This window comes from Balaenoptera physalus (assembly GCF_965194825.1).
Source record: "Balaenoptera physalus genome assembly, chromosome: 6".
Classification (NCBI taxonomy): domain Eukaryota; kingdom Metazoa; phylum Chordata; class Mammalia; order Artiodactyla; family Balaenopteridae; genus Balaenoptera; species Balaenoptera physalus.
The window spans coordinates 90,332,862-90,359,490 of NC_138885.1; the positions used below are offsets into that span (position 1 = coordinate 90,332,862).

The following is a 26,629-nucleotide window of genomic DNA, read 5'->3' on the forward strand; positions in this document are numbered from 1 at the left end:
CAGGAAATGATAAAACTAGAGCAACGTGACAGACATCTATAGCCTCGACAAGGAGTGAGTTCCCCATCCCTAGAAGCACAGGCTAGTAACACTCCACCAGAGAAACTGGAGGAGATTCCTGAATATGGTGAGAGGTGGGAAGAGATGATCTCTAATTATATTTTAGGGCTCAACCCCAATCCTAAGAGTCCATTCCAGTTTTTCCCTTTTCACAGGCAGCCCTACACACTACTCAGCTGTGATCGACACTGCACTGGAGGGGGAGGGAATTTATAGTAGATTTATTGATGTACAAAAGGCATTGAATAAAATAATAGGTAGAAAGCTGAATTCAGATCGTGTGTAAATCTCCAACATTTTACAGAGCAATATTCAGCTATAAGATATTGCACAGTTAATACCACTTCCCTGAGGAATAGCTTTTTCCATGGACAAGATGGTGGATTAACACATTTATCATGGCTAAATTAATCTGTGCCCTACAGCTCTGCCTACTTTATATTTTCAATACCTTACTTAAAAAATCAAAACTAGATTTTTCTATACCATGGTGTTATAACACCACCTGCAACAAATGTCAAGTTTTTATAAAGGAGGAATCTTTGCTTAAAATATGCATGCTGTTTAGCATTGGTTTGTTTTTAAAGATTGGTCACAGTGCGAATGCCCTTTCTACTGCAGGGGGTAATGTTAAGAAATTCAACTTCAAAAGAGTCTGTGGCTCATCTTCCCAATGTAATGATACCGCTGCTAAGTCTGGATTTAATCACAGGAGTGCAAAGAATGAAGCGGAGAGGAAGTGCGTCAGCACGGCTCCCTCTCTCTCCATCAATGCCATCCCCCACCCCACTGACTTTTCTTTTTGGTTTGTACACACTCTATAGGCCAGAGTCATTAATAACCTGTGTAAACAGACTATTTTAGAGACTATGAACTGCCTTTCTCTGTGTTATTTTAGCAGTTAAGGGTATTTGAGGGATTGTTAAAACTCTGTAGAACAAAATCTTTGTTGAAAATGTATCAAGAGCAGGTTGTCTTCCCTGCTCCCTGAAACTTTACCAGGACTCCTTGAACTCTGACCTGAAAAGGACACTTGGTCAGCCAAACTTAATCCCAGGCTCTGAGATTAGTTTAATGATATTTGAGGCAGCTAGGATCAACCATGCTGAATTTTGTGGCCACATTGTAAAACGAGCCATTGTTCCTGGGGCGGAATACTCTCATCTCAATTGGTATTTGAGTTAAACTGCTATTACAGATCACCCACCCATTCCTCAATGCAAATAACCCGACAGTCAGAATAGGACCTATTAATGCCTCATTTATCAGAACTCAGTATTTTCCAGTATCATCTTCCCAAAGAATTGGACAAAGAATGCTGGGGATTGTCATCTTTACCAATTTCCAATCTTGAAGGGAGATGACAACTCTGAAAAACTGACCTCCCAGTGCATGTTGTTACAACTTTAACTATGGAATATTTTAGGTTGCAGTTCAAGATGAATGCTCCATTATTTTAACTGACTTCTCAGGGCGGTCACTTTATTTTTTAATGCAATGTACTACACAAGAATGACATCATAAGGTTATCATAAAAGCAAGTGTTAAAACCTATGATGAATTTTCCTACTATAAGCAGTTAATAAGTGTAAAAGTAGATCAAAACATACACTTAAGGCCTGGTAAAACATTTACATTCACCTTTGTAAATACAAAAATACAAAGTTTTCTAAAAAGTCATAAAAGTCCTTTGTGCCTCGTACTTCTAAAGCTCTATTAGTGATCTTAGACGCCTAGCGGCTTTTTTCTAATTAAAGAAGCCCAAATAGTAATTGCTAATAAATGGCATTTACTGATCTTGTGTAGTTTCTTTCTTCTTATGATAAAGATCTCATCTTTATTGAGTAGAGTTTGTCATCCAGAAGCTCACCCAGCATATTTATGCATGACAACCCCCTTTAATTTTCCTTGCTTATATTTACATTCAAACAAAAAGTGAAAGAGGCGGTAGACAGTATTACCACCAAATGAGTATTGTTCTATTTATTAACATATTTTTTAACAAATATTCTATTAACATGAATATCTACCATGTTCTAGTCACTATGCTAAGAACATTACTTGTATGTCATCTTATCCTCACAACATTGTGAGGGTAGGTACTATTCTTATTTATAGATAAACAAACTGAGGTTCATGGAAGTTTGCACACTTTTTCAATGTCACAAAGCAAGCAAGTGGTAGTCAACATATGCACTCCGGCAGTGTGACTCTAAAGCCAGTATTTTAGCAATAAGAGTGATTATAATGTATCAAAAGTATGGACTGTATGGCAAGCAGTGGGTGTGGATAGTACATGGTCTCTAGACTAGAATAACTCACAGACCAGGGGAGAAAAGATAGGTAAACAGATAAACTATAATCTATCGTGCTAACTGCTGTTACAAAGATAAGTGCGCCAGGAGCATAGAGAAGAAAGCACTAATTAATGCTATTTGGTGAATGGACAGTGGACGATCCTCCTAGGATGAAAACTACAATTGTAATCGGTTCTGAAGCGTTCCACGTAACCTGGAGAGAGAGCAAACATTTCAGAAAATGCATAAAGACAAAGATTCACGAAAGAATATGGTGCATCTGAGGAACAATGAGAAATTCAGCTCTGAATGAGGGCAGAAAACGCAAGCCGTTACATGATTGGAAGGGGATGAAAAGAGGACAAGCTAGATCATGGGGCCCCTAAATTTGGTGACTAGAAAAGCACTGTGAAAAGTGATTTGAGATGGATGGAAGCTAGATGAGAAGAATGGAGTGATGCAAACTTTGAATACATTTAACAAGGAAAAGATAGAATATGGTGGTAGCCTGAGTCAGGGACTAAATACTGAGAATCTCTGTTTCAGTTTGGGGCAGTCTTGATTGAGCATTTCTGTAGACCAAACAGAAAGAGGCGACAGAAAGGGAGAAATCAAAGCTACAAGAACTCTCAGGACAAATGATGAAGAAAAGCCCCCAAAAAGGGGAGAGAGTAAGCAAGTGAGTGAGCCAGGAAAGGACCCCTCATATGGCTGCTCGCCCCACTAACACACACCCACCCCCCAACACACAGAGACGACAATGCCTGCTCCAGCACTTCGTTAGTTCGTCTTTTGTACTGTTCTCAATTCTATGTGTCTTTGTCTTCTCTTCCCAACTAAGTAATAAGTCCCTCAAGGGCGGCGGCCAGGTTTTCTATTTCTCTGAATCTCCCTCCTTACTTAAAACAATGTGGACACATCTGAGCTAGGCATGTGTACCTTGTCATGGTGGGTCTGGGAGGAAATCAGGGATGGATCAAAAGAGACAACACCTCCCCTAACGGGAACAAGTCACAGATGAAAAATAGAAACTGTGCAAGTTTGCTTTGCATGGTACGAGCTGTCCCAGATGGAACTGTAAAATACATGGAGAATGTAATTGAGCTATTTATCAGGAAAAGACCGTGTAATAAATTGTCACATTATAAATAATCCTGTTAGAGCAGGGGCTCAGGGGTGAATCTGTTATCTCCTACTTCCCTTACAGTAACTAAATGCAAGTATAGTTGATAACAGAAAACGCCAGTGCCAAGGAATATTACAATGTTGTTTTAAAAAATTTATTTAAAATTAATACATGAAATGCTTTTGCTAGCTCTCTGGTTCCTCAAATTAGAAGAAAACATTTCTAAATAAAATTTATATCTTCTCATAATCCGTATGTTTATTTTTATAACTTACTCAGTGTTTAATCTGAAAATAGTATTCAAAAGCACATATGCAATCATTTCTTAGCATCATAGATTTTGGCTCACAGGTTTTGAAGTCCTCAATTTTATAGATAAGAAAACTGAAGTTCAGAGAAGTGACTTCTTCAAAAACGTGCATTTTTAATAATAGTGCCAGATTTAAAGCCTAGTTTCCCTAACTCATTGTCCCATAGTCTTTCACTAAGCAAACCTAAAACTGAAACCAAACTCTGAAGTTTTCCTCTCTGAATCTAATCAGAAATCCTTGCTGGCACGATTAGCTTTCTGCCCCTCTGCTCTCAGTCTTCCCTGATTTCCCACGATAGATTCACAAACAAGCTGCGGCCAACACTGCTACTTATCTACCCAATATCCACTCTCCCTTTCTTTCTTCCCAAAGAATCCCAATTTTTTTCTTAGAAGCACTGTGTCAAATAAAAAATTTGATTTCCCAGGCTCTCTAGACCTGAAACTGAGATAAATGACAAAGTCCTAGGGGATGAAATCCCTTCCAGAATAATAAAGACAGAGCTTCATGAGGAGAGGTATTTGGCCTTTTGCCCTTCTTTCCCCACCCTCTTCCTGCCTGGAATCCGCACTGGATGTCTAGAGGTACAGCAGCCATTTTGCAAACATAAGAAGAGAAGCCAGGAAGAGAGCTGGAGGCTGTGTCCCTGGCAGCACTGGGAAATACTGTATTATCCTGGATTGGTCACTACGTAAGACAAATAAAGCCCTTATTTGGTTAAACTACCACCGTAGAGTTTCTGCTACATGTAGTCACTTGCAATCTTAACTGATTAATACCTAAACTAACATCTTACTATGCACTGACATATTCCTAACATAGCATTGCCCAGACTCAAAAACCTTTCAGCGGAGGTCTCAAGCAGGAGACCACTAAATCAACATTAACTCTTCAACCTGGCATCCAAAGCTCTTTATGATAGATTCTTGAGTCCTGATATCGCCCCTGAACACATCCTGCCTACCAGCTAAACAGAACTCCCTGCCAACTGCCTCTCTCACCTCATCTCTGCCCATCAAAATCCTACCGTCTTGTCAAGGCTCCTATCACATATCACTTCCCTCATCAGTCTAAATGGATCCTTCCAACCTGGTAAGATTTCTCCCCATTTTGAACTCTCAAAGTAATTTTGTTTGCCCCCTCCAAGATTACTCTTTATGACAGCCCCTGCACTCGTGTGCCCTCCTAGGCAAGAGGCACCTTGAAGGCAGGACCTTGTCATTCTGGCATGGAAGCGCCACCTCCAACCCCGGCACAGTGCCTGACACAGAGCAGATGATGAATAGCACTTCTTAAATTGAATTAATAAACACTTCCCCCTCTCCTAATGCATCTCTGACTGCTCCCGGAAAGAGTCCACGCCAACACTCTAATGACTTACGAGGGAGCATGTGTGACAGCAGGAGTAAGCTGAGCTGCACTTCAAACTGCGGTATTGTTTTGACACCAGCACAAGTGATAATGGGCTGTTACTCGGTGTGTCAAAGCGCTCACTCAAGACTCCTGCGCCAGCCTCTCCTGCCTGTAACAAACCCCAGTCTGCAAAAACCTTCCATTCGGAGCACCATGTGGCTTCTGCTTAAGAAAAGCCTCTAGCTGGTCACTGCTCTCCCTGTGGATCACAAATGAAACAGAACGATTCCAGCAGGAGCAGGGATCCGTCAGCACACACCTGTCCTTCCAGAAATGATCCCCGGCAGCTAGACAGGGGTAAAGAGCAGGATGTGGTGGCCAAGGGCAGAAGAACAGCGTGTTCTGGTCAGGTAAAGGCTACCCCTCAGCAATACTGAGGAAGCATTCAGTTCAGACGGCAAAAAGCTGGGAATCATAAAAGGAGGAAAAACCTACAGGATGAGAGCCTGTGCAATTTGAATACAATCTAAAAAACAAAATAACTCAAATAAGAATGAGAGCCATAAAATCTACATATTAAAATATAGGACCTGAAGTGAGAAATATGCTGTCCTTCTTCGCAGTACAGGGTTACTATAACTCGTACTAGCTCCACGACCGCAAGTCCCTAAAGAAAATGTTATCTTCCGTAACAGAATAGTTAAGTTTGGGCATTCCCTGGTGGTCCAGCGGTTTTAAGACTCAGCACTTTCACTGCCGTGGGCCCGGGTTCAATCCCTGATCAGGGAACTAAGATCTCACAAGCCATGTGGCACAGCCAAAAAGAAAAAAACCCCAGAAGAGTTAAGTTTGTCATCTGCCCAATGGCCAAGTAAGTGTTCAAAGTAAGCTAAAACAAAGTACACTATTACATACACTATTAATTGGAATGGAGACTAAGTCATCAATATTACTGTAAATCTCTGAGAAAAGTTGCAAATCATTAGCCATATGTATCACTGACGGTGCTACAGAGTATTGTTTTAACTTATTAGCTACTATGTATACTATAATTAAAAATGATATTGCTTTAACAAGCATTTAATACTAAATGCATGCTGGCTAAAAAGTAACTGAATGAACATTAATAACATACACCAATATCAAAATTGCATTAAAATCTGTAGATATTTGATTTGATGGGAAGGTGACTCCTTCATTCATGAGAAATTGCGTTAAATGAAGTCATCCCTCACTCCCCAAATGAGATTGTGCTTGCTAGGTGTCCAGTGACCCATTACCTCTCTAATGCCTCCCCCACAGGTCTGTGGTGGCCACGTAAACCTTTACGATTCAAAGCTAGTCCCCGTGACACCTGCACTGTGCCCCTCCTGGTCTAGCCTGTCTCCTTCCTGACCTGATACTCCACCCTACTCTCCAAGCCCTCTGAGGGCAGCCTCCAGGCCCAGCACCACTCCCTGTGAGCTGCCCTTCTCTGCAGGCTGCTCCCAGCCCCATCAAGCCTGTCAGCCGACTTGTAGCACCACCGCTGCTCCCACTGCCACTGCAAATGGCCACAGGGTAAAGAGGTAGCTGTCATATGCACAGGCCTCGGCAGGGGTGAGTACTCGGGAAAGTTAAAAATAGGACAACTGGATCCAGAAGGCAGTGGGCACCAGGACTTGGCAGGAGTCATCATAATATTTGGCAGAAGAAACATTATATTTCTATTTTAGTGTGTTTTAGTTATTTCGATATAGGTGTGGTTCTATTATACCAAAGTGGGTTATTTTGCTTAAAATCTAGTGGATTATACTTTGTGGGAAATTGAATGAATTTTAAAAATACACAATTTTAAAAACACTACTTTATGTACAAATCTATGAATGGATAATTATCAAATAGGAGACTATCCCCTAATAATTATATTTGACTTTGAGGTACACCATGCAATTTTTGATACAGATTTACCTTCATAATTATACTTTTCTTAGAGTATTAATAGCTTTCAGTTGGTAATTCTAATATTAAAATAAACACACACCAAAACACAGTGGGACCACACATCTACTAGCTGGCAGGGAAAAGGTCTTCAAATGCTGCATTTCCCCACAAGTAATAAATGCATGCTTAATTTTTTTTTTAATAATAGAATATTGCTCAAAAAAGGGCAGGGAGGGGAGACAGGAATTTTTTTTTTTCTAATTTAAACTTTGAATTTTATTCACATTGACACTGGATCTGGCATACCCAAAAGAACAATATTAAGGGGAAAAAAAAGAAATATTGACTTATGTAATCAGAAGAGTAACACTGAGACAGGAATATTTTAAATACTAAGAAAAGGGAGAGAAACGGTGAGAATGGAAGAAGACTACAGAAATCAGGGGAAAGAAATTAATAAATCACAATAAATTAAAACTGCTACTTTGGAGTTCACTGCCGGTTCGTTTCTTATTGCCCTATTTACAAGCTAACTGCATCACGCTGCAACGTAACTGAATATAGCATAACGTGACCTAATATCTTTATCTAGTTGGGCTCTTTAGTCGCACAAATATCACTATTTACTTTTTTTTTCTTTAAGCTGTGATCATTTAGTCCAGGTAAAAGTGTACCAAAGTGAAGCTATCTCCTGTGAGATGCTCCAGGAAGGAGAATGAAAAGAAGGAGCCGTGATTCAAAGGTAACATGACATTCAAATTTTCTAGGACACAAATACCTATTGACAATGTGTCCCCAGGGAAAACATTTACATTCCTTCCGCTGCACACAGCCCCAGATTTGCTTTGAGGCAGTTCCACAAGTGGAACCACATCAGAAGAAAAGATATGAACAACTATTTTGGAAGAGGAATGAGAGGGGAAATAGCCTCGTTTTCAATCCAACTGTGGAAACGCTGTGTTAAACTAGATGGTTTCACTGTAGTCAAGCTGCATTTGTACTGAGGTAACTTGAGATTTAGAACGCTATAGAAGGAGAAGATAGAACAGACACAAAGTGTTTGTCACTTGACTTAAAAACTAGCTCATTTTATTACAAAGCCATTAGTGAAATGTAAAACTTTTTAAATTTGTTATTAATAAGGCAATTTCATTTTTTAAAATACACAATTTCAACCAGATGACTTGGGGGAAGAAATTTTATAAAATTTCTGTCAGCATATATAAAATACAGATTAAATTCTTTGAAGAAAGTGGAGTCAATGTAGTACAGAATACTTTGTCTACAAAAAAAGAAATCAATTCTTTTCCAAGTTGATGCAGAGCCATGGAATAGGATTTTGTTGATCAAAACACAATGAATATCAGAGGATCTATTCTTCCTATACTGTAAGAAAATCAAAATGATTACGGAAATAATATTGGTAATTCACATCCAGAATCTCAGAATGAGGGGCTATATGAATGAAGACCACAGAAAACAAAAGAAATTAACACATAATGTCTAGCTTCTGCTTTGTAAAGTAATAATAATAACAATAGTAATTATACTAGCAACTAACAGGTACCCAGCTCTTACCCTGTGTAGGATCTTAGTTCCCCGACCAGGGTTCTAATCCGCACCCCCTGCAGTGGAAGCATGGAGTCTTAACCACTAGATCGCCAGGAAAGTCCCTGTTACCCCTACTTTATAGATGAGGATGAGGGGCAGAGAGTCACAGAGCTGGGAAGTGGTAAAAGCAAGATTAAAAGGCCAGCAGTCACTCTCCCGGGTTCACAACACCTAACAACACACTCTACTATCCTGTCCTCAACAAGAGCAGCAGCATAGAAGACACAGAACTGGAGGCCCAAGGCCCTGTCCCACCACGTTAGATAGCTCTCAGCTGGTCTGACAGGAGACACTTGATCAACTGTTCACCACGAGCAATTCCTAACAATGTCTTAAAGAAAAACTGGGAAATCCATATGCTTTTAACCATTTATGTTCGTTAAGTTGGAAATTAAATACTTTTTTTAAAACTAATGTACAACTGTGAAATGTTATCAGTGACTTTTACTTTCAAAACTTAGCCTGGTTTCCTTCTGCATCCTCACAGTGTTGTACAATACTATTTGTTGTTTGATTTGGTTTGTTTAATAAACTCTCACATTTAAATTGGACAACCATTTTCAACCACCTTTTTGTTACACATAATAAAAAATGTACCCAACAAGAAAACATTAAATAAAGCATCTAATTCAAGTATTAGTGATACACAATAACATCTCCTGTTATGTCTGAATTCATCCATCGGGCTGGAATCTCATACAAAATAAACCAAGATCTGCCTTATGGAGTTCTGTTTCTGTCTTTGACCCGAAGATCTGATCTCCCCTCCTGTTCCTACCCACCCATCATAAATCACCTGTCATGGATCACAAAAGGGACCAGGTGAGTGATTTTGGCAGACTCAGTGAAAAATCCATCACCGCCCAACAAAACCAACACAATGATTAGGTGCTACCAGCAATCAACCCATTATCAATCTCTCCAACACAGAAGACAACACTTATTTTCCCAGATTCCCTAGTACTACAAACAGAACTATTTTTGGTTCCACACATTTCAAAGACTTTTAAAAATTCAGGGCAAACAAAAAGGAATTATTACTCAATCTTACTATGAATAAATTACCCTCCAGAAGAACAACACATACCTTCCAGGAAACTATTAACTGCACTTAAGACAGAATTTTCTAAATGTCACTCCCCCAGGGCCCTGAAAATAGTACATTCTCTCCACAGGATAAAACAACCTTATTTCTGAAGAGTAAGTTAATGCTAAAGAAGGTCAGTTAGAAAAATATATCTGCATTCCATGACTTTAGAAGTTCAACCTGGGCTTTGCCTGACACTGTTTCAAAAAAATTTTTAGTACGGGTTGTAAATCACCTCGGGATGCCCGTGTGAAAGTAGTGCTGCCTGGGAACGTTTGTGTCATATCGTAGCACACTCAGCTGCTGCATCCCCACGAACGGCACTTGCAATGAAAACACTGCCATATATCTTGATTTGTCAGAGAACAAATCAGTTTTATCTGTTCATTTTGTGGTTTAGTGTCATAGGTATTTTAGAAAACATAATTTATAATTCCTCATGCAATTATATATGAAATTAAGTCATCTCACTTTTCCAGAAGCATCAAAATATTTCAGATTAAGTAGAATGTACTCATAATGTCTTTGAAGTTCTTGTCTCCCAATCTACTACAAGAAGAAAAGATAAATAAATAAAGGAAAAAGAGGGGAAAATAAGTAGCATTTTAATGAGTTAGTCTAGTTATATCAGGCCTTGTAGAGGCTTTTATTTATATTCACTATCACAACAATGTCTAATGATGCCATAGAGAGGCAGGGGATAGTGACTAAGCCACTGTCTCAAGAAGCAGAACGCCTGGGTTTGAACATCTGAATCCTGGCTCCATCACTTACTTGCTGGACGCCCTGGGGTAATTCACTTAACCTCTCTGTGCCTTAGTTTCCTCAGCTGTAAAATGTAGATAATCGTACTTATGCCACACATGGTTTGTGAGCATTAAATGTGCCACATGCCTGGCACACAGTAAGCTCTGTGTTCACTAGCACTATAATTAGCAACAATATACACACCACTCTTCTTTTTTTTTTTTGAAGGACTAAACATACATGAAAACATAACAAAACTATGTCTTACTGATTAATACCGAGGTATTCCAATGATAGACAAGAGAAAAATATCCTATTGGTGTGTCCTTTTGGGGGTGATAAATTGGTTATTTTTGTAAACTTCAAGACAATGCAGCCAAGATTCCTTACCAAGTACTAAATGACACCTCAGTCTCCTGGGGGAACACACCACACCCATGAGTGTTTTAATCCCCCTGATTTACAACAGAGTCGGGCCTATTCTTTTTCATTTACCTGGCTGAATTAGTATCTGCTGAGAGACTCAGACAAATTCATAATCTTATTAGTCACAACAGGAAATTTCCCTTTAATAAGTAAGACAGAAAAGCAGTTATTGATCTTAACTGCATTTGTTTAAGCTGCAAATGGGTGCATTTTAATATCCACTAGGGGTTACAAGTGAAAAAAGGAAACTAGTAGCAAATTATAACTTAATGTGTCATGTAAGATATCTCACGATAAAACACTGGTTTCATAATTAAAACTCTTTGTTCATATGAATTGATATTTTTGGTCACATGAGTACATTTTAACATCTATTATCTGATTTGGGTTACATAAATCCTGACCAATCCTTGCTATGCCCATTATGAAAACCCACCTAACTATTTATTGCAGTCAAATACTTCTCTCTATCCAAGAGCCACCAACATAATCACATAGGAAGACAGTGGTCCCTACCTCTGAAGACAGACCTCAGTGTGAGCTGAATGATTCCAGAAAAGCACACAAAAGGGAGATGATCGGAATGGTACCAATGACACTGTTAGGAAAGGGTGCAGGGTAGGTGGACAAATACATTTGACTTCTAACTAGGACCATCTCACACCTTCTAAGCTACAGAGAAGTCCATGAAAAGAAGCTGGGTCAGTCTTAGAACTATAAAATACAGAAGGGAGACAGAGAGATGATCATCTCTTTCCCATGCCCAGCAGGATCTGAGGTCCTCTAGAAACAAACCACCAAAAAGGGATTACAGCTCAGTGCTCCTGCAAGCCTGGGAGTTTTCATCATTTGTTTGACAAATTCCCTACCTCCCATAGTGAGCTGTGCTCAATCAATTCAAACACAGGAGAAACCTTCCCTAAGAGTTTTCCCCAATGACTCTTTCAGAAAATCTCCATCTTACTGCACAGAGCAAAAACCAGAGGCTAAAAAATAGACAAACTGTCATCAGTTATTAATTCCTGGGCCAAGGGACATCGTTAACACAGGACTGTCATTGTGAAACTAGTAAGCGCTCAGTAACTAACCCACACAATGCTGTGTATGTGTTTTTAAAGAGGAGAATGACCAAAATGTGGTAAGAACGAGACTATTATAAAAACAAAATATGCAATCAATTAACTAAGGTTTCCTGAATGACACAATGTCTTTTAACTCTTCTCCCACATTAAAAAACTTAACTCTTTACCACAAGGCAGAGGTAAGGAAGAAAGCAGGTCAATGCCAAAATTATTTTTTAAATAATCAGCCTTTCACCTGCAATGAACTAACTTAGCCATTTTTTTTTTTTTGGCCACGTATTATGTGGGATATTAGTTCCCCGACCAGGGATCGAACCCACGGCCCCGGCATTGGAAGCTTGGAGTCTTAACCACTGGACCGCCAGGGAAGTCCCTGCAATGAAATAACTTACAAGAAACTTATTTTCAAAGGATAACTATGTTCTCACATAAACAGTGGAGTTGGTCACTCTGATTGTCCAGCATGGCCTAGGCACAGCGTCTGTACTTAACACCTAATTTACTGATCACTCCTAAATCCTTCTAGATCATCAAAAGAAAATGAATCTTTCACATTTGCTTTGAAAACCAAAAACTTGACTATTATAAAATATTAGAAATAATAACAAAGAATATGTAAATTATACATTATAATATTAAGTGAAAAACCACAGATGAAAGTACTGTATATATGACCTCAACTATGTAAAAAAAATGCCTAAACTGTAACTAAAGAGGAGTGTCCTAAAATGTTACCTACATTTATTTCTAGGTGGTTGGTCCAATGCGGGGGTCGGGGGGGGGTTTGTCTTCTTTTTCCATTTTCTGTATTTTTTAGTTTTCTATAATTAACAAGCACTAGTTTGTTATTAGAAAAAGTTGTTTTTTAATTTATAAGTTTATAAGGAGCTTAGGTATACAAAAATGGGGTCTCACAAAATAAATTCTCATAAAATGCCATCCCAAGACAGCAAGTTCAATTTTGTTATTTAAACTCAAAACAAGCTCCCCACTCAATTTAAACATATATATGTTCAGTTACCAATTCCAAAATGTCAATCTTTGGTTTATGCCTGTAAAATATAGTTACTATTAGTCTGAATTCTAGACTAAACTGGCAGGCTACAAATATAATGCCACAGAATGGGATATTGGTTAAGTACACATTCTCTGAAGCTGGTTTTTAGTGTCAGCTAAGCTGTTTACCTCTTTGAATGTCAGTTTCCTCATTGGTAAAATGTGGACAATTATATCATGTACTTCATGGGGGTTATTATGAGGACTGAATGAGCAAATATATGTGAAGCACCTAGAACAGTACCTGGTGTATAAGAAGCAGTAAATAAATAGTAGAACTTAATATTACTAATCAGTTAATAATATTAACTCTATCAAATATATTCATAGCATGTCTATCATGTAAAAGTTTCAGTTTCCCTCGCAAAAACTAAACTATGGCTTAATCTAAGCTAATTCTGACATATTACATTTATCCTCTTCCAAACATGAGATAGTCCAAATAGGTAAATTTCTCAGAAAACTGAGGCTTACCCTTTTCAGTACCTACATCATTTTATTTTTAATCCTCAAACCCCATTCAAAACCTTCAAGTTTGTTCTGGCTAAACGGCTACTCTCCAGAAGCCTAAACTTGCCAAAATCTCCTTCTAGACAAGATTGAGAGAACAGAGTCAACATAAGCATAACTTATTGCCAGGTCCTACCAAACATTTTATTATATATTTATAATTTATTTTCTATCTTTCCTACTGGAATGTATCTTGAGGGCGGAGGCATTGTATGTTCGGTTCTTCACCAGCACATAACAGGCACTCAAGAAATATTTGTTAAGTGAATGAATGATATCATAGTGTGTGAAAGAACCAGAAAATTAAGGTATAATCTTTAAAAGTTTCTGTATTGTGTTCCTCTCCATGAAAAGGGAACAGTAAAACTCAACTGCACTTCTTCCAATGATGCTCTAAAAGACTAACGATCTTAATAAAGTGCTTCCTTCCCAAATAATTCTGGTATCTCTCTTCCCTTGCAGAGTATCTAAAGCAGACGTCCTTTCAAAGAAGTCTCCCCCTTCCCTTAAGGAATCACTGTATTCATAATAATAAAACACGACACTTACATTTTTATTTATTACTCTGGCTCTGGAGTATCACCTTAAGCTGGTAAAACTGGTCAAAGCTTTTGATTAAGAACAGACCACCCTCTTGACTTGGCTCCCAGGATGGTGGGCCCAGTTTTCACACCTGGGAGATTATTAGGCCTTGTAGAGCCAAATCACTGAGGACAGAGGTTTGACCGTGCTATGAGCCTTCCAGCATCTCATTCTTTGATTTACAAAACCGACAGAAAGAATGTGTTGGATGCATTTCTCTGCCGAGCTGGAGCTGGAAACTGGGAGAAACCTCGGCACTATTTGCATATAGCCTGCAGCGATCTTTTCCAACCCGAGTAACGAGCTTGTAAAACAAGAGCGCAGATTCGCGGTTCTGTCCTGGGTGGTATTTCTTCAAACCAAAAAGGGGCAGACAGGGAAAAACCTTTGTGTTTTCCCTCATTGACACACAAATAATTTTGCCAATTACTGCTTTTGAGCAAGTAGAACCTTGATATAAGACTCTTTAAAACTCTCAAAGCTACTGTCAAAAAAAAAAATTGCTTTTCAAAGCACTGGATTTTAAATGCTCATCACCATCATGTGAAATCTACGTGGCACCTCGGAAACCAAACCAAGGAGCCTCTGAGTGACCAACGGCCAGCTGCACGCTTGCTCTATACCCTTGCCTCCCCACAGCCCGCCTCTGAGCTCTGTCACACTGCAGACAGTAGGGGCCCCTGATACTGCAGGGCTCCTCTTCGTGTGCCAAGGTGCCTACATAAGTCACAAATAAGCTGCCCACCAACTGACACTATGCAATGAATGAATTACTGTGGAGTCGATATCCCATAAATATGCTTAAATACAATTATAATTGCATCTGAGAAAATTTGGACATTCAAAGTATAAAGTAAAATGTACACTAAAATAAGAAGTAAAAGGACCTACGATTCTGAAATTTCACAATTTCGCAAAGAATTAACTGAAATTACAAGATTTAGATGACAGAGCTCTTATCCACATAAAAAAGGAAAAAAAGAAAAGAAAGCAGGGAGTTTTTAAAAAGCGTTTGAATATTACAAAATGCTCTATGGCCAAGAATTTTTCACTGTTTATCATAATTGTCAAAGCAGATTTTATTAAGAGTTGGAATATGATTAGTATAGCACCAAAACTGAGAGTTGTACCAATGGAGAGCTTTAAGTATAAAGGATCTACCCAAAAGGTAACAGCACTGTCTATTGTATCATTATTGAATGTGCTTTTTACCAAATGAGTTCCTTTAACGGAATCGCTACCGCATCTTCTTAAAGCACAAAAAAGAGTGGGTCTTCAGCAAATGACTCTACCCTGCATTTTAAATCTATACATTAGTAAAAGAAAGTTATACTCTTGAAGGGAATAGAATAAAAAATTAATCACAATATAAATTTTATCAGAGTATCACCAGTTTTAGATTGTAGGTTTCCTACTCATAACTCCTCAAGAGCTATATATTTTTAATGGGACATACTTTAATTATTAAATAAAAGTTATATATCACTGTGGGTCAATCTGTTTAACCTGGATCATTTTACATGAATGTCAAAACGCAGAACTAAGATGATCAGTCCCCTCCAGGTCATAGGTATTAATGCCCAAATTCCAAAAAGAAGGATTTTAAGCAGTTTTAAAATACACCAAAGCTAATGGCCACCATGGCCAATTGCCCCAAACAAAACAGATAACTGTAAACATTGCTAAACCCTTCCATCATAATAGAGAAAATAATGAGCCTGTTTTTTTAAATGAATTATTTCCACTGATAATGATTTTTTCAACTGTACATTCTGGCAGAAATTGCAAGGTCAGATGTAAAGTGAGATAAGATTTTTTTTTTAATTCACTGCCCTTAACACTTCTTATCAAGTACTTCCTACCCAACAGCTAGGCATTCCACAAATCAAACTGGACGGGGTGTTCACCCTCTACAAATTTACCTGTAGACAATAATTCCATCAGCTGACCTTTAAACGAGCCATAATTACACATTTATATATTTTAAATAACATATTTATGACAATATAAACAAATATAAGGAATACAGAACTATAAACACTTGTATTAGATATTCATTTTTAAGTATATATTAGACAAAGAAGTAAGATGAGCATTATTTTTCCCCTGGCATTTAGTTAAAAAGTAGTGTTTCAGGTTTTGCTATGTGCCGGTGAACAAATATGTATGCACACACATACATGAATATTTAATTTTATATAGCAGAGGAGGGAAGAGCATGGGGGCTTGTTAGACATTTGTGTCAGCCCAGCCAGTGTTTTATATTTTGGCCCATCCAGCTCTAATGAGGGTTGAAACATGGTTAACAGCAATTTTGGGTAACTTTTTTAGCTCTTTTTTGAGAGCCACAGAATTTTGTAAAAAGCAGCTTGTTTGTTAAAAGTTTGCTCCAAGGCCTAAAATTTCTAAATATGTACCTTTTTTTCAACGTTGCCCTTATGAAGAAAAAACTTCTGAGAGTCTCCCAAACATAAGAGTTTAATTAAAGAAGAAAACGTGGAAAAAGAGAGAGAACCAAAGAAAGAAACTAAGGAAGACAAGGCAAGAGATCATTTAAAACATTTTCAGTAGGGAGAATGTCAAACTTTTAGAACATGAAAAACCTTTCAGCTCTAGACAACATATGTCTTTTAACTATCGTCTCTCAAAAAGAAAAACAAAAGTGATTTTTCTGAATTCCTTTCCAAGGTTATGATTAAGCTTGTTAATTTTTTATTTGAAATCATAGTATTTGCAGGCATTTATAGGATTAGGGTTTTCATTAAGTTTAGCAAAATAAAAATAACTCTGAATTAAAGCAGCAAACATAAGTTTTAGAATTTTTTAAAATTTAAGAGAATGGGAAACCCACAGATTCAAAGACTTAAGAGACATCAACCAAGAGCAATGTATAGATTTGTATGGTTCCTGATGTGAATAAACACTAAAAATATATACATATATATAAAATAATTAGGAAAATTTGAAGCCTGACTGGATATTTTATGATATTAAGGAATCATTATCTTTCTTTTTAGGCGTCATGCTGGTATTGTGGTTATGTTTTTAAAATAGTCTTTAAGAGACACTTAGTAAAATATTTATGGTCAAAATACGAGGTCTAGGATTATTTTAAATAATCCAGTGGGAGAGAGGTGCGAAACGGGTAAGGCACAGATGAAACAAAATCAACCATAAATTGCTAATTGGTGATCCTAGCTAATGAGTTTGTGAGTATTTAATACACTAGTCTCTCAACTTTGTATATGTTATATATTCCCATAATAAAATATTTTAGAGAACTAATTTAAGAACAGAGCATTTCAAGCACTGAATAACTTAAAATGAAAGTGTATTCATTTCTAACGATGAAATTTACCTTAACAGTAGCTTCTATGTAAAGCTCTTCCCAATATGTGGTATGTTGTAGAGCTAGTCCACTGGAAAGTGTATGATAATTAATAAATGAATAATATATAAAATAATAAATAAATAATACATAAATTAAGCCATTCCATTCCTTTTTTTTAATGTAAAATATTTTTTATTTAAAAAGGTTTTTTAAATTTGTTATACAATTTTTAAAGGTTACTTTACATTTAGTTAGTACAAAATATTGGCCATATTCCTTGTGTTGTACAATACATCCTTGAGCCTATCTTACACCAAATAGTTTATACCTCCTACTCTCCCATCCCTGTATTGCCCCTCCCCCTCCCAACTGGTATCCCCTAGTTTGTTCTCCATATCTGTGAGCCTGCTTCTTTTTTTTGTTATATTCACTAGTTTATTTTTTAGATTCCACATATAAGTGATATTATACAGTATTTGTTTTTCTCTGTCTGACTTATTTCACTTAGCATAATGCCCTCCAAGTCCATCCCTGTTGCTGCAAATGGCAAAATTTCGTACTCTTTTTATGGTTGAGTAGTATTCCATTGCATATATGTACCACCTCTTCTGTATCCATTCACTGTTGATGTACACTTAGATTGCTTCCATATCTTGGCAATTGTAAATAATGCTACTATAAACATTGGGTGCATGTATCTTTTAGAATTAGTGTTTTTGGGGTGTTTTTAGGATATATACCCAAGAGTGGAATTGCTGTGTTATATGGTAGTTCTTTTTTTTTTTTTAATTGGGGTATAGTTGTTTTACAATGTTGTGTTAGTTTCTACTGTATAGAGAAGATGGATGGACCTAGACACTGTCATACAGAGTGAAGTAAGTCAGAAAAACAAGTATCATATATTAACACGTATATGTGGAATCTAGAAAAATGGTACAGATGAACTGGTTTGCAAGGCAGAAATAGAGACACAGATGTAGAGAACAAACATACCGACATCAAGGGGGTAAAGCGGGGGCAGGGGGGGATGAATTGGGAGATTGGGATTGACATATATACCCTAATATGTATAAAATAGATAACTAATAAGAACCTGCTGTATAGCACAGGGAATGCTACTTCCATTCTTTTTTATATAAAGATTCTCACTGCTTTGGTTTTAAATCTTATTCTATTTATTCTTATCATAGTTTCTAGTTCATAGACTGAAATTATTCACCCTACATACAATGCCTTCAAACAGATGAGGTCTAGATAAATACTGACAAAACATCTCTAAGTTTTGATCAGAAGAATCTGGATCTCAGCAATCCCCTAAGTACCCTTTGAATAACTACTTCTTTGAGTCTAACAGTTATTATTGGAGTGTTTTGTCACCCCGAGCATAGCCAAAACATCACTGACTATGGAATGATGACACAGAATAACCTGGAAATGGTGACAGCTGATCAATAAGGAGTTAAATTATATTTCAGTTCTGATAAAAATAGCTAATGAATGGGAGCCAACTTCACAGTGATATACACACACAAAAATTCTTCATGGATAAAGTTTAGCAAAAATGAACCTTAAAAACTGTTTTCATTCAGTCAGAAAACAATTACTGCATTCCTACAGACTTCACATTGTGCTATGTATCACTCTGTTATAAGGGAACAACATAGTTTCCAGTTCGTAAGTCCAAATCTAATAATTAAAGACAGTAAACTGGCACTTTTTAGGAATCCATATTTCTCCAGGGTAATAAATATCTTCAAGTTCATTTGTTCATTCTTCTAACATCGACTAAATGCCTAGCACAAGTACCACCCTTGTGTTCTGAAGAAATGGGCCTGTGAGAGCGGAAGAGTTTCACCAATAAAAATCAAAGCCAACATTAGGCCTATTTTTAAAATGAAGACAACAATGGACAGAAGAGGCAAATAAACAGCTTTCCTTTAATAAAGCAAAGTAAGATTTCCTAGAAGTTTTAACCCATTATTTCCCATCTCGTCATCTATTTCCAAAAGCTAACAAGAGGAAGAGAAATTCTTAAGTGTTTTTTTCAGGAGTAAAATGAACATTTAGTTAAAAATTAGCACCAGACCTGTAAACAAATTTTATATGCATTTCTATTCTCTGAGCCTCAATATTCAATATTTCTGAGCTCAGAGGGTGAAAATCAACTAGTCATCCACATACTAAACTTTTCTCTGTAAGCTCCATGAAAGCAAGACTTTTTTTTTCAGTTCTTTATCCCCAGAACCTAGAGCAATGACTGACACACAGCAGGCATTTCATACTACTGAATTAATTAATTTGAAGATGAGAATTGCTAAGGAATATGCTTTATTTGCATATCAGGAATCATTTTGGCTTCATAAGCAAAAAATGTATATTTGAATTACTCAACCTACTGTAGGCCCGTTTTTCAGTTTTAGGAGTTGGCTTCAATAAACAGTTCTGTGAGGTTCCTGTTTTTAATGAAATCTGTCTCAGTTACCTTGAAGAAATATCTCTATATATTTCATCATGGAAATGAAATATATATAATTTATCATTATTGAATATATGTAATCATTAGCAAATAAATATAATCATTATATATTTAGTAAGCACCCAATCCAAAAAGTCCTGCCTTTCAGGCCTTATGTCAAAGAGCAAAAGAACAAGCATTAAATAAGAATGCACTCCTACCCCAAGTCTACATTCCCAGTGATCAGGTCTGTCACCGGACAGCCCTGTGGTTAAGGACTCTGACTCAGGAGGTGGTTAACTAGCCTTCAGATCTCAACTCTTCCACCCACTAGCCCTGTGCACCAGGGAAAGTTACTTCTCTCTCTTTATTTGCCTCAGTTTCCTCATCTATGAAATGGGAAACATATAACTTACTTCAAAGAGCTGTTATGAGAATTCAATGAGTCAGTACATGTAAATCTCTTAGAATAGTGTCTGACAAATAGCAATTGCTCAATTTACGTTACCTAGCACTATTAAAACTCTGAGAAATCCTTGTACATCAACTATACTTCAATAAATAAATTTTTTAAAAAAACTCTAAGAAATCCCTTGTTTTATACATCACAGGGGCTCATTAATGACTTACTGATTCTTTTTTTAATATTAAACTGAAAAAACAACAGAAATGCATCTGTATCATGTACAAGTTTTCACACTTATGGACAAATTAGGGACAAAGTGAACTGTTTATCAAAACTGGATAATATGGTGGAAATAACAACTTCCCACTTATTCAGAGAGGAATTCAGAGAGGAAGTGGAATTTCGTACTTTTTTTTTTCTGATTAGAAAAAAAAGAAAATCCCACATAATCCCACTACCCACCCAGTTGATATTTTAATATATTTCCTTTGTTTTTTTCTATGCATATAAGTGAAATTTTATATAATTGAGACTGTATTTGGCACTCTGCTTGATTCACATAACATTGTATTAAACGCACTTTTGTGTCACTTGTTAAAAACATCATTTTAAATGACTATATACATTTAATTTCTCTAACACAAATAAGAAAAACTGGTGACTAATAACACTTCCTCTTGAACTCATGACTTTTACATACTCATGACCCCAAAAATAACCAGCCAGAAAGGATTTTTGCTTATTTATTGTTCAGCATGTTTGTTCTTAAATAAAATTTTCTGGTCAAAAATAAATTTTAATATAAATTTTAAAATAAATTTTAAATAGGAAGCAGGAAAAAGATACGATATCCATTTACAAATTAAGTCAAATGTACACAGTGAGGAATCACGTTGCCATCACTGCCACCTCCCAGAGTCCACCAACCACCTTGGTAAGTACAAATAGCTACTTAATCAGTGAGATAAAGAACCCTCTCGACAATGCAGAGAGGCCCATGACTATTACCAAAAGCATTATGGAGCAAAACTGAAAGGATGAAAAGGAAACAAGAAAGACGAATAAAGGGAATCAAGAGTTTAGTGGGGGACGGTTACTGCAGAGTAATTCCCTAGGTTAATACTCCTCTTCCAAAAGACTGGAAGACTACTTTTGATTCACATATATTGACTCATAGTTCAACATATAACATAAAACGTGCTTGTTGTTCATTAGACTTTAGGCTACCTATTCCGGAAAAAGCCAAGAGCTTGCCATCTTTAGGCTTTTTGCATATGCAAAACAGCAGGTTAGATGAATCCTGCATCTCATATCCTTGAGAATCACAGAGAGTAAATGGTATGTGTTCTGGGATATGGAGGGTTTAGGTCAGTTAAAAACATAATGCCCATGATTTATGACATTATCTTGTGCCCTTATCCTCTCTTGGGTCCAAATATCTGGCTTCAAATAAAGAAGGTACTGTAAAATGGGGAGGGGGGGCAGGATTGGCAACCCCTAAATTCCATTTTAGTGGAATTTCTATCATTCTTTATAAGCAAATATTCTTTCTTAATAAAATCTCTTCAGCTCACCTGGAGGAAATGCCATCTCAGAAAAAGAAACTGACTATACTATGCTCACAAGAACATGGGTATGCTGTCTCTCATTGGAACATGAGTATCACTCCAAAATAATGACATTGCTAATCTGAATACTACTCCAATTCAATTAATGAAGCTCTTTTCTGGTCATGTCAAAATGAAAAATCACATTTCAAGAGTCTCAATTTGTAAAATAGGCTCACGAAACCAGCTCTCCTTGAAGTTTAGTTTGGCCCAACTTTTCCAACACAGGAAGAAGAGGTTCAGAAACACTCAGTTTCTCTGCCACAAATGCATTTGCTAGCAGGTCACCCAATGACTTTCCCATCTTGGGGGAATTATCTAAACTAACAAACAAATAAAACCAAAACAAAACAAAAAACTAGACACATAAAACCTCAGGCCTCAGATATGCAGTCACATTTTGTTCTGCCTCCTTTTCTAGATTCCTCCCACTCTGCTGTTTCTCTAGCACATGAACGACCTGTCTTATCGTGCATTCTGTTTCATCTATAATAAATATGCAGCAAAATGCACAAGTGTGATGATCTGAATGACAACAAAGATCTAATACATTCATTTCCAAATAAACAATTCTAAGTTTTTCCATTTACCCAAAACAGAGATCAGCAATCTAATTTAAAACAAAATAAACAAACTGTGATTTTCTTCCCCCTCTGTAAAATTATAGTACAGGACCTAGCGATAAAACCCTTGTTTACCTACAAAATAAACTATATCATGATCTAGAGCACCTTCAGGATGTTGATTCAACTTTTAAAAAGTGTTAATATTTAGTCATTTTTAACCATGGCTTTCAAAAACTTTGGGGAAGCAAATATTCACTTTTGACTTTTTTCTTCTTTAACCCTCCACTGCAGACCATATATTTCTTGCTAGTGGATCTCACCTTGGTGAGCAAAACTCTCAGTCCACACCACTGAATGGAACAGTGTGGCTCCCTCGTGCAAATTTCCTGAGAGCTCCTTCCCTGAGCATGTGCCAAGAATCAAATCTTGGCCACTTAGTGCTCTGTGCTCCACATGTGAGCTCACGGCGCGTTGAGCAGCCATGCTAACTGAGATGGATAGCCCTGTCAAACAGGAAGCTGGCACACCAGGATGCAAGCAGTGGGATACAATGACCTTTACATTCAGAGAAAAATATCCCTAAAATGGCATGAAAAGTTTACGGTGGGGGAAGGAGGGGGGGATTCTTTTATTTCATTTAGGTACATAGCATGAAATAAAAGCAGTGGTGCCCAGTATGCAATTTGCTCGGGATCAAATCTTGAATCCCTCACACAAGAAGGAAAGTTGTCGGGGAAAGGAAATGAATCATCCTTTATCACGCTGCTTTGAAAGCAGCGGACTCTACGACTCAGCTGTATGTATTACTGCGCCCAGACAGGCCAAGTGCTGGGATTCAGACTGCACTTCAACTCACAATAATCCACGGCCCCGGGAAAACATTCTTGACCTCCCGGTTTCAGATGAGTTGCTTTCTTGGTAGAACTATGATATAATTTGAACATTTAATTAAAACTTTTTTTAAACAGTAATAATCTGCTTACAAAATCAGAATCAAGAGCTGGGGAATTTAAATCCCATGTCCTTGGTCACCATATTTTGTAACTTTTTATAAACTGTTTAATCTCTCATAGTTTCCTTCTCTCAATAAATACAGGCTTGGACTAATAGTTCTTAGGAAGTACATGAAGAGGAATTCATTTGAAAAAGTAGCAAAAATCCATGGCACATACACGAATGTTAAGTAAGGACAGTAATAAAGGAAATAAATATATGGCATAAGACCTGGAAGTCACTTGTTTCTATCCTTTAGTTCTAACCATTATCATAATCTATACAGTTCAATAATTTCAGCTAAAAAACAAAGATAATCATTCCATTGGGTCAAAAATTTATTTTTCCATTCTCCAAGGTTTGGGGATATTTTTGCTATCTGTTTTGTCAATTATCTGGCATAAAAGAACAATGGGCAACACAAGCTCACAATGGATTCCCCAGTGCTGTACAATTCACACTGAAATAATGATGCAATTTTAATATTTAATTATATTTAATTAAATAGGTAAAATGAATTGATCACAAAGACACTGAGCATTTTTTTTTTTTAATGAATGGACCACATCAGAACTACAGAGAGGTTTTCAAAGATACAAAAGTACAGTATATAAGAGGCATACATTTTTTTCTATTTAACTAAAAGCTGATCATAATGTGCAAAAGCGGCAGGCCCAAAGCAATAAATAAATTTAGAAAACTGAAAGCTTATAATTCACATATTAAAGTTTGGATAAGTTAGGAGTCAAATGTCTCAGCACTCTGAGAATACCGATTTGGGGACTTAGAGAAAATAAGAGAGTTATTAATGCAACAAAACCCATGATGAGCACTCTGAAATGCAAGTGATGGCTTGAAATGGGATTTTGGTGGCTCTAGAGGTACTGGTCAAATGCTTCCCAACGCAACCAGAAAACCAGACTCTCCATGAAACATCCTGCTGTTCACTGTTTGGGAAAGATGTTAGATGTAACCACTCTCCTCCGATCCCTGTTTGGAGAATTATTTCGGGGAACACACTCTTCCTCAAATCATGACACACCCGAGGCACGGGGAGGAGAGGGGAGACGCGAGAATACCTTGTGCCTGCGCCGCGGAGCTGTGGGAGTAGCCCAGGGCCAGGAGCGCGGTCTCCACCAGCTGGCTGAAAAGCACGTCCTTGCGAACCAGGACAAACTCCGCGTGTTCTTCCCTGTTGTCATATTCAAGAGAGCCGTCCAACTGCTCTACCACACAAAAGACCGGAATCATCAAACCTGCAGGGACAAAACCCAAGAGCAAAACACAAACATTACAAAGCAAACCCCAGTCATCATGAGAAGGGAAGAGACAGTTATCATCTGTGGACAGTGGTTTGGATTAAACAAGCCTCTTAGTCAGATGGGCCTAATGGGAAAACTGTGGGGGTTTTTTCCCTCCATTATTACTATCAGACTGCAGCAGAATTGCCCCGAGCAGTGGCAGAAGCCCTCAGAGTCTAGTCATTAAAAAGTGGAGCACACCAATCAGAGGTGTCCTGACTGAGAGACCTCAAGTTCACAGCCGGCGCATAGGTGAGATCAAAGTGACCTTCCAGACCCTAGCATCCTCGTATCTATGGTCCTATCATTAACTATTAATCAGGACTAGTACTTTCAGATCAGATCTGCTTTTGTCTAGAAATGTTGTAAGATACCTAGTAATGGTCCTAAGCTATTATGTGACTATGTACCAGAAAATCAATAGGAGTTTAAAAGAAGCCCCTCTTGTATCTTCTCTTTTTCTAAATCCTGGTAAACAGGCCATCAACTAACCTGAAAATACCCTGCTCATGTAAGTCTTAACTGACATTTAATTTATGTCAAAATATACATACAAATATGAAACTTTGTTTTTTAAAAAAATTATTATTTTATATAATAACACCAGTTATCACTGGAAAGGAATATCTCTGCTTGGTTTTCAAAGAAAAGAAGTAAACTACCCTAAAGAATAAAACAAATTAGTGTAGTTGAAAATCTGCTGAAATCCGTTGTCACTGAAATAGTTCTCTCCTTTGTATCAATATGTGAAAAGCTAAAAAATGTTTAATTCACCAAAGGTGTTTTATAAAATGTTTTTTATTTTTTTAAAAAGCCATACAGGTATTTAAATTTAAACATAGCCATGGCAAAAGAAGATCAAAGTTTTACCAACATACGAGTAATAAACATGGACTCTGCCCTACGTAATTGACACAAATTAGTATGTTACAGAGTAAGGATCTGCTCCAGGTCTTCTCTTCGCGCAAGAAAAATCAAAGGTTATGAAGGATGAGTGGGGCAGGTGGAGAGATGGGGGAGGTGGAAGATGGGCTGGCTGTTCATGATGATGGCACTTCACAATAAAAATAAGACCTCTGTGTAAAATGACACGTGCAAGTATGGCCTCTCACGCACAGAATGCAGAGGAGTTTCTCTAGAAGCCCCTCCCTGTTGCCCAGACACTAGAAGCCTCCTGACTCACTCTGATCTGGAAAGCAGAGGGTGGGAACAGATACTCTGCAAACTACCAGGTCACAGATTTAGATTTTTCTTCTAAAGATGATACAATGGTGCAACTGGTTCCCATGTGCTAATTATTATTATTAAAGATAATAAGTGTTGGATGTAATTATTAAATATAATAATTATTAACAATAATAATACTCATTAAGAGTTGTTATCATTAAAGATCACAGTAATTATTACTAAGCCTGCACGACAGACTAGCAAGCCACACAATACCAGACCTGGGACAACTATTAACTTAGGGTTCACGCCAAGGAACAACAAAGCAGCATTATTGTCCATTGCTCATATACTATCCATGGTACAGACTCACGGAACATAGGAAATAAGGGTGGAGCAGACTGATTGTTTTACATAAAGAGGAGAATTTAGCCTAGCCACATGGTGCCTTACAAAATATTTTTTTTAATTGTGACCAGCACTGGCATATCAAATGCTTATTTACTTATATGTCCGGTTTATTCCCCATTGCATGTAAGACATGTAGTGAATAATATAAAATAGATTTCCTCCAAATTATCTCTGTGGTCATTCATTTATCCAACTCTTACTCCCTGAACACCTACTGTGTG

The 26,629-nt window shown here is 37.3% G+C and overlaps 1 protein-coding gene across 3 annotated transcripts in view; it reads right to left on the reverse strand.

Annotated features, from left to right (window-relative positions):
- Positions 1-26,629, reverse strand: part of SATB2 (SATB homeobox 2) — a 187,136-nt gene that overhangs the window by 135,782 nt on the left and 24,725 nt on the right. For all 3 annotated transcript variants that reach the window (XM_082467077.1, XM_082467076.1, XM_082467078.1), the window contains exon 3: positions 24,609-24,785. In XM_082467077.1, coding sequence (XP_082323203.1) covers positions 24,609-24,785 — 177 coding nt within the window. The remainder of the gene's footprint in view (positions 1-24,608; positions 24,786-26,629) is intronic.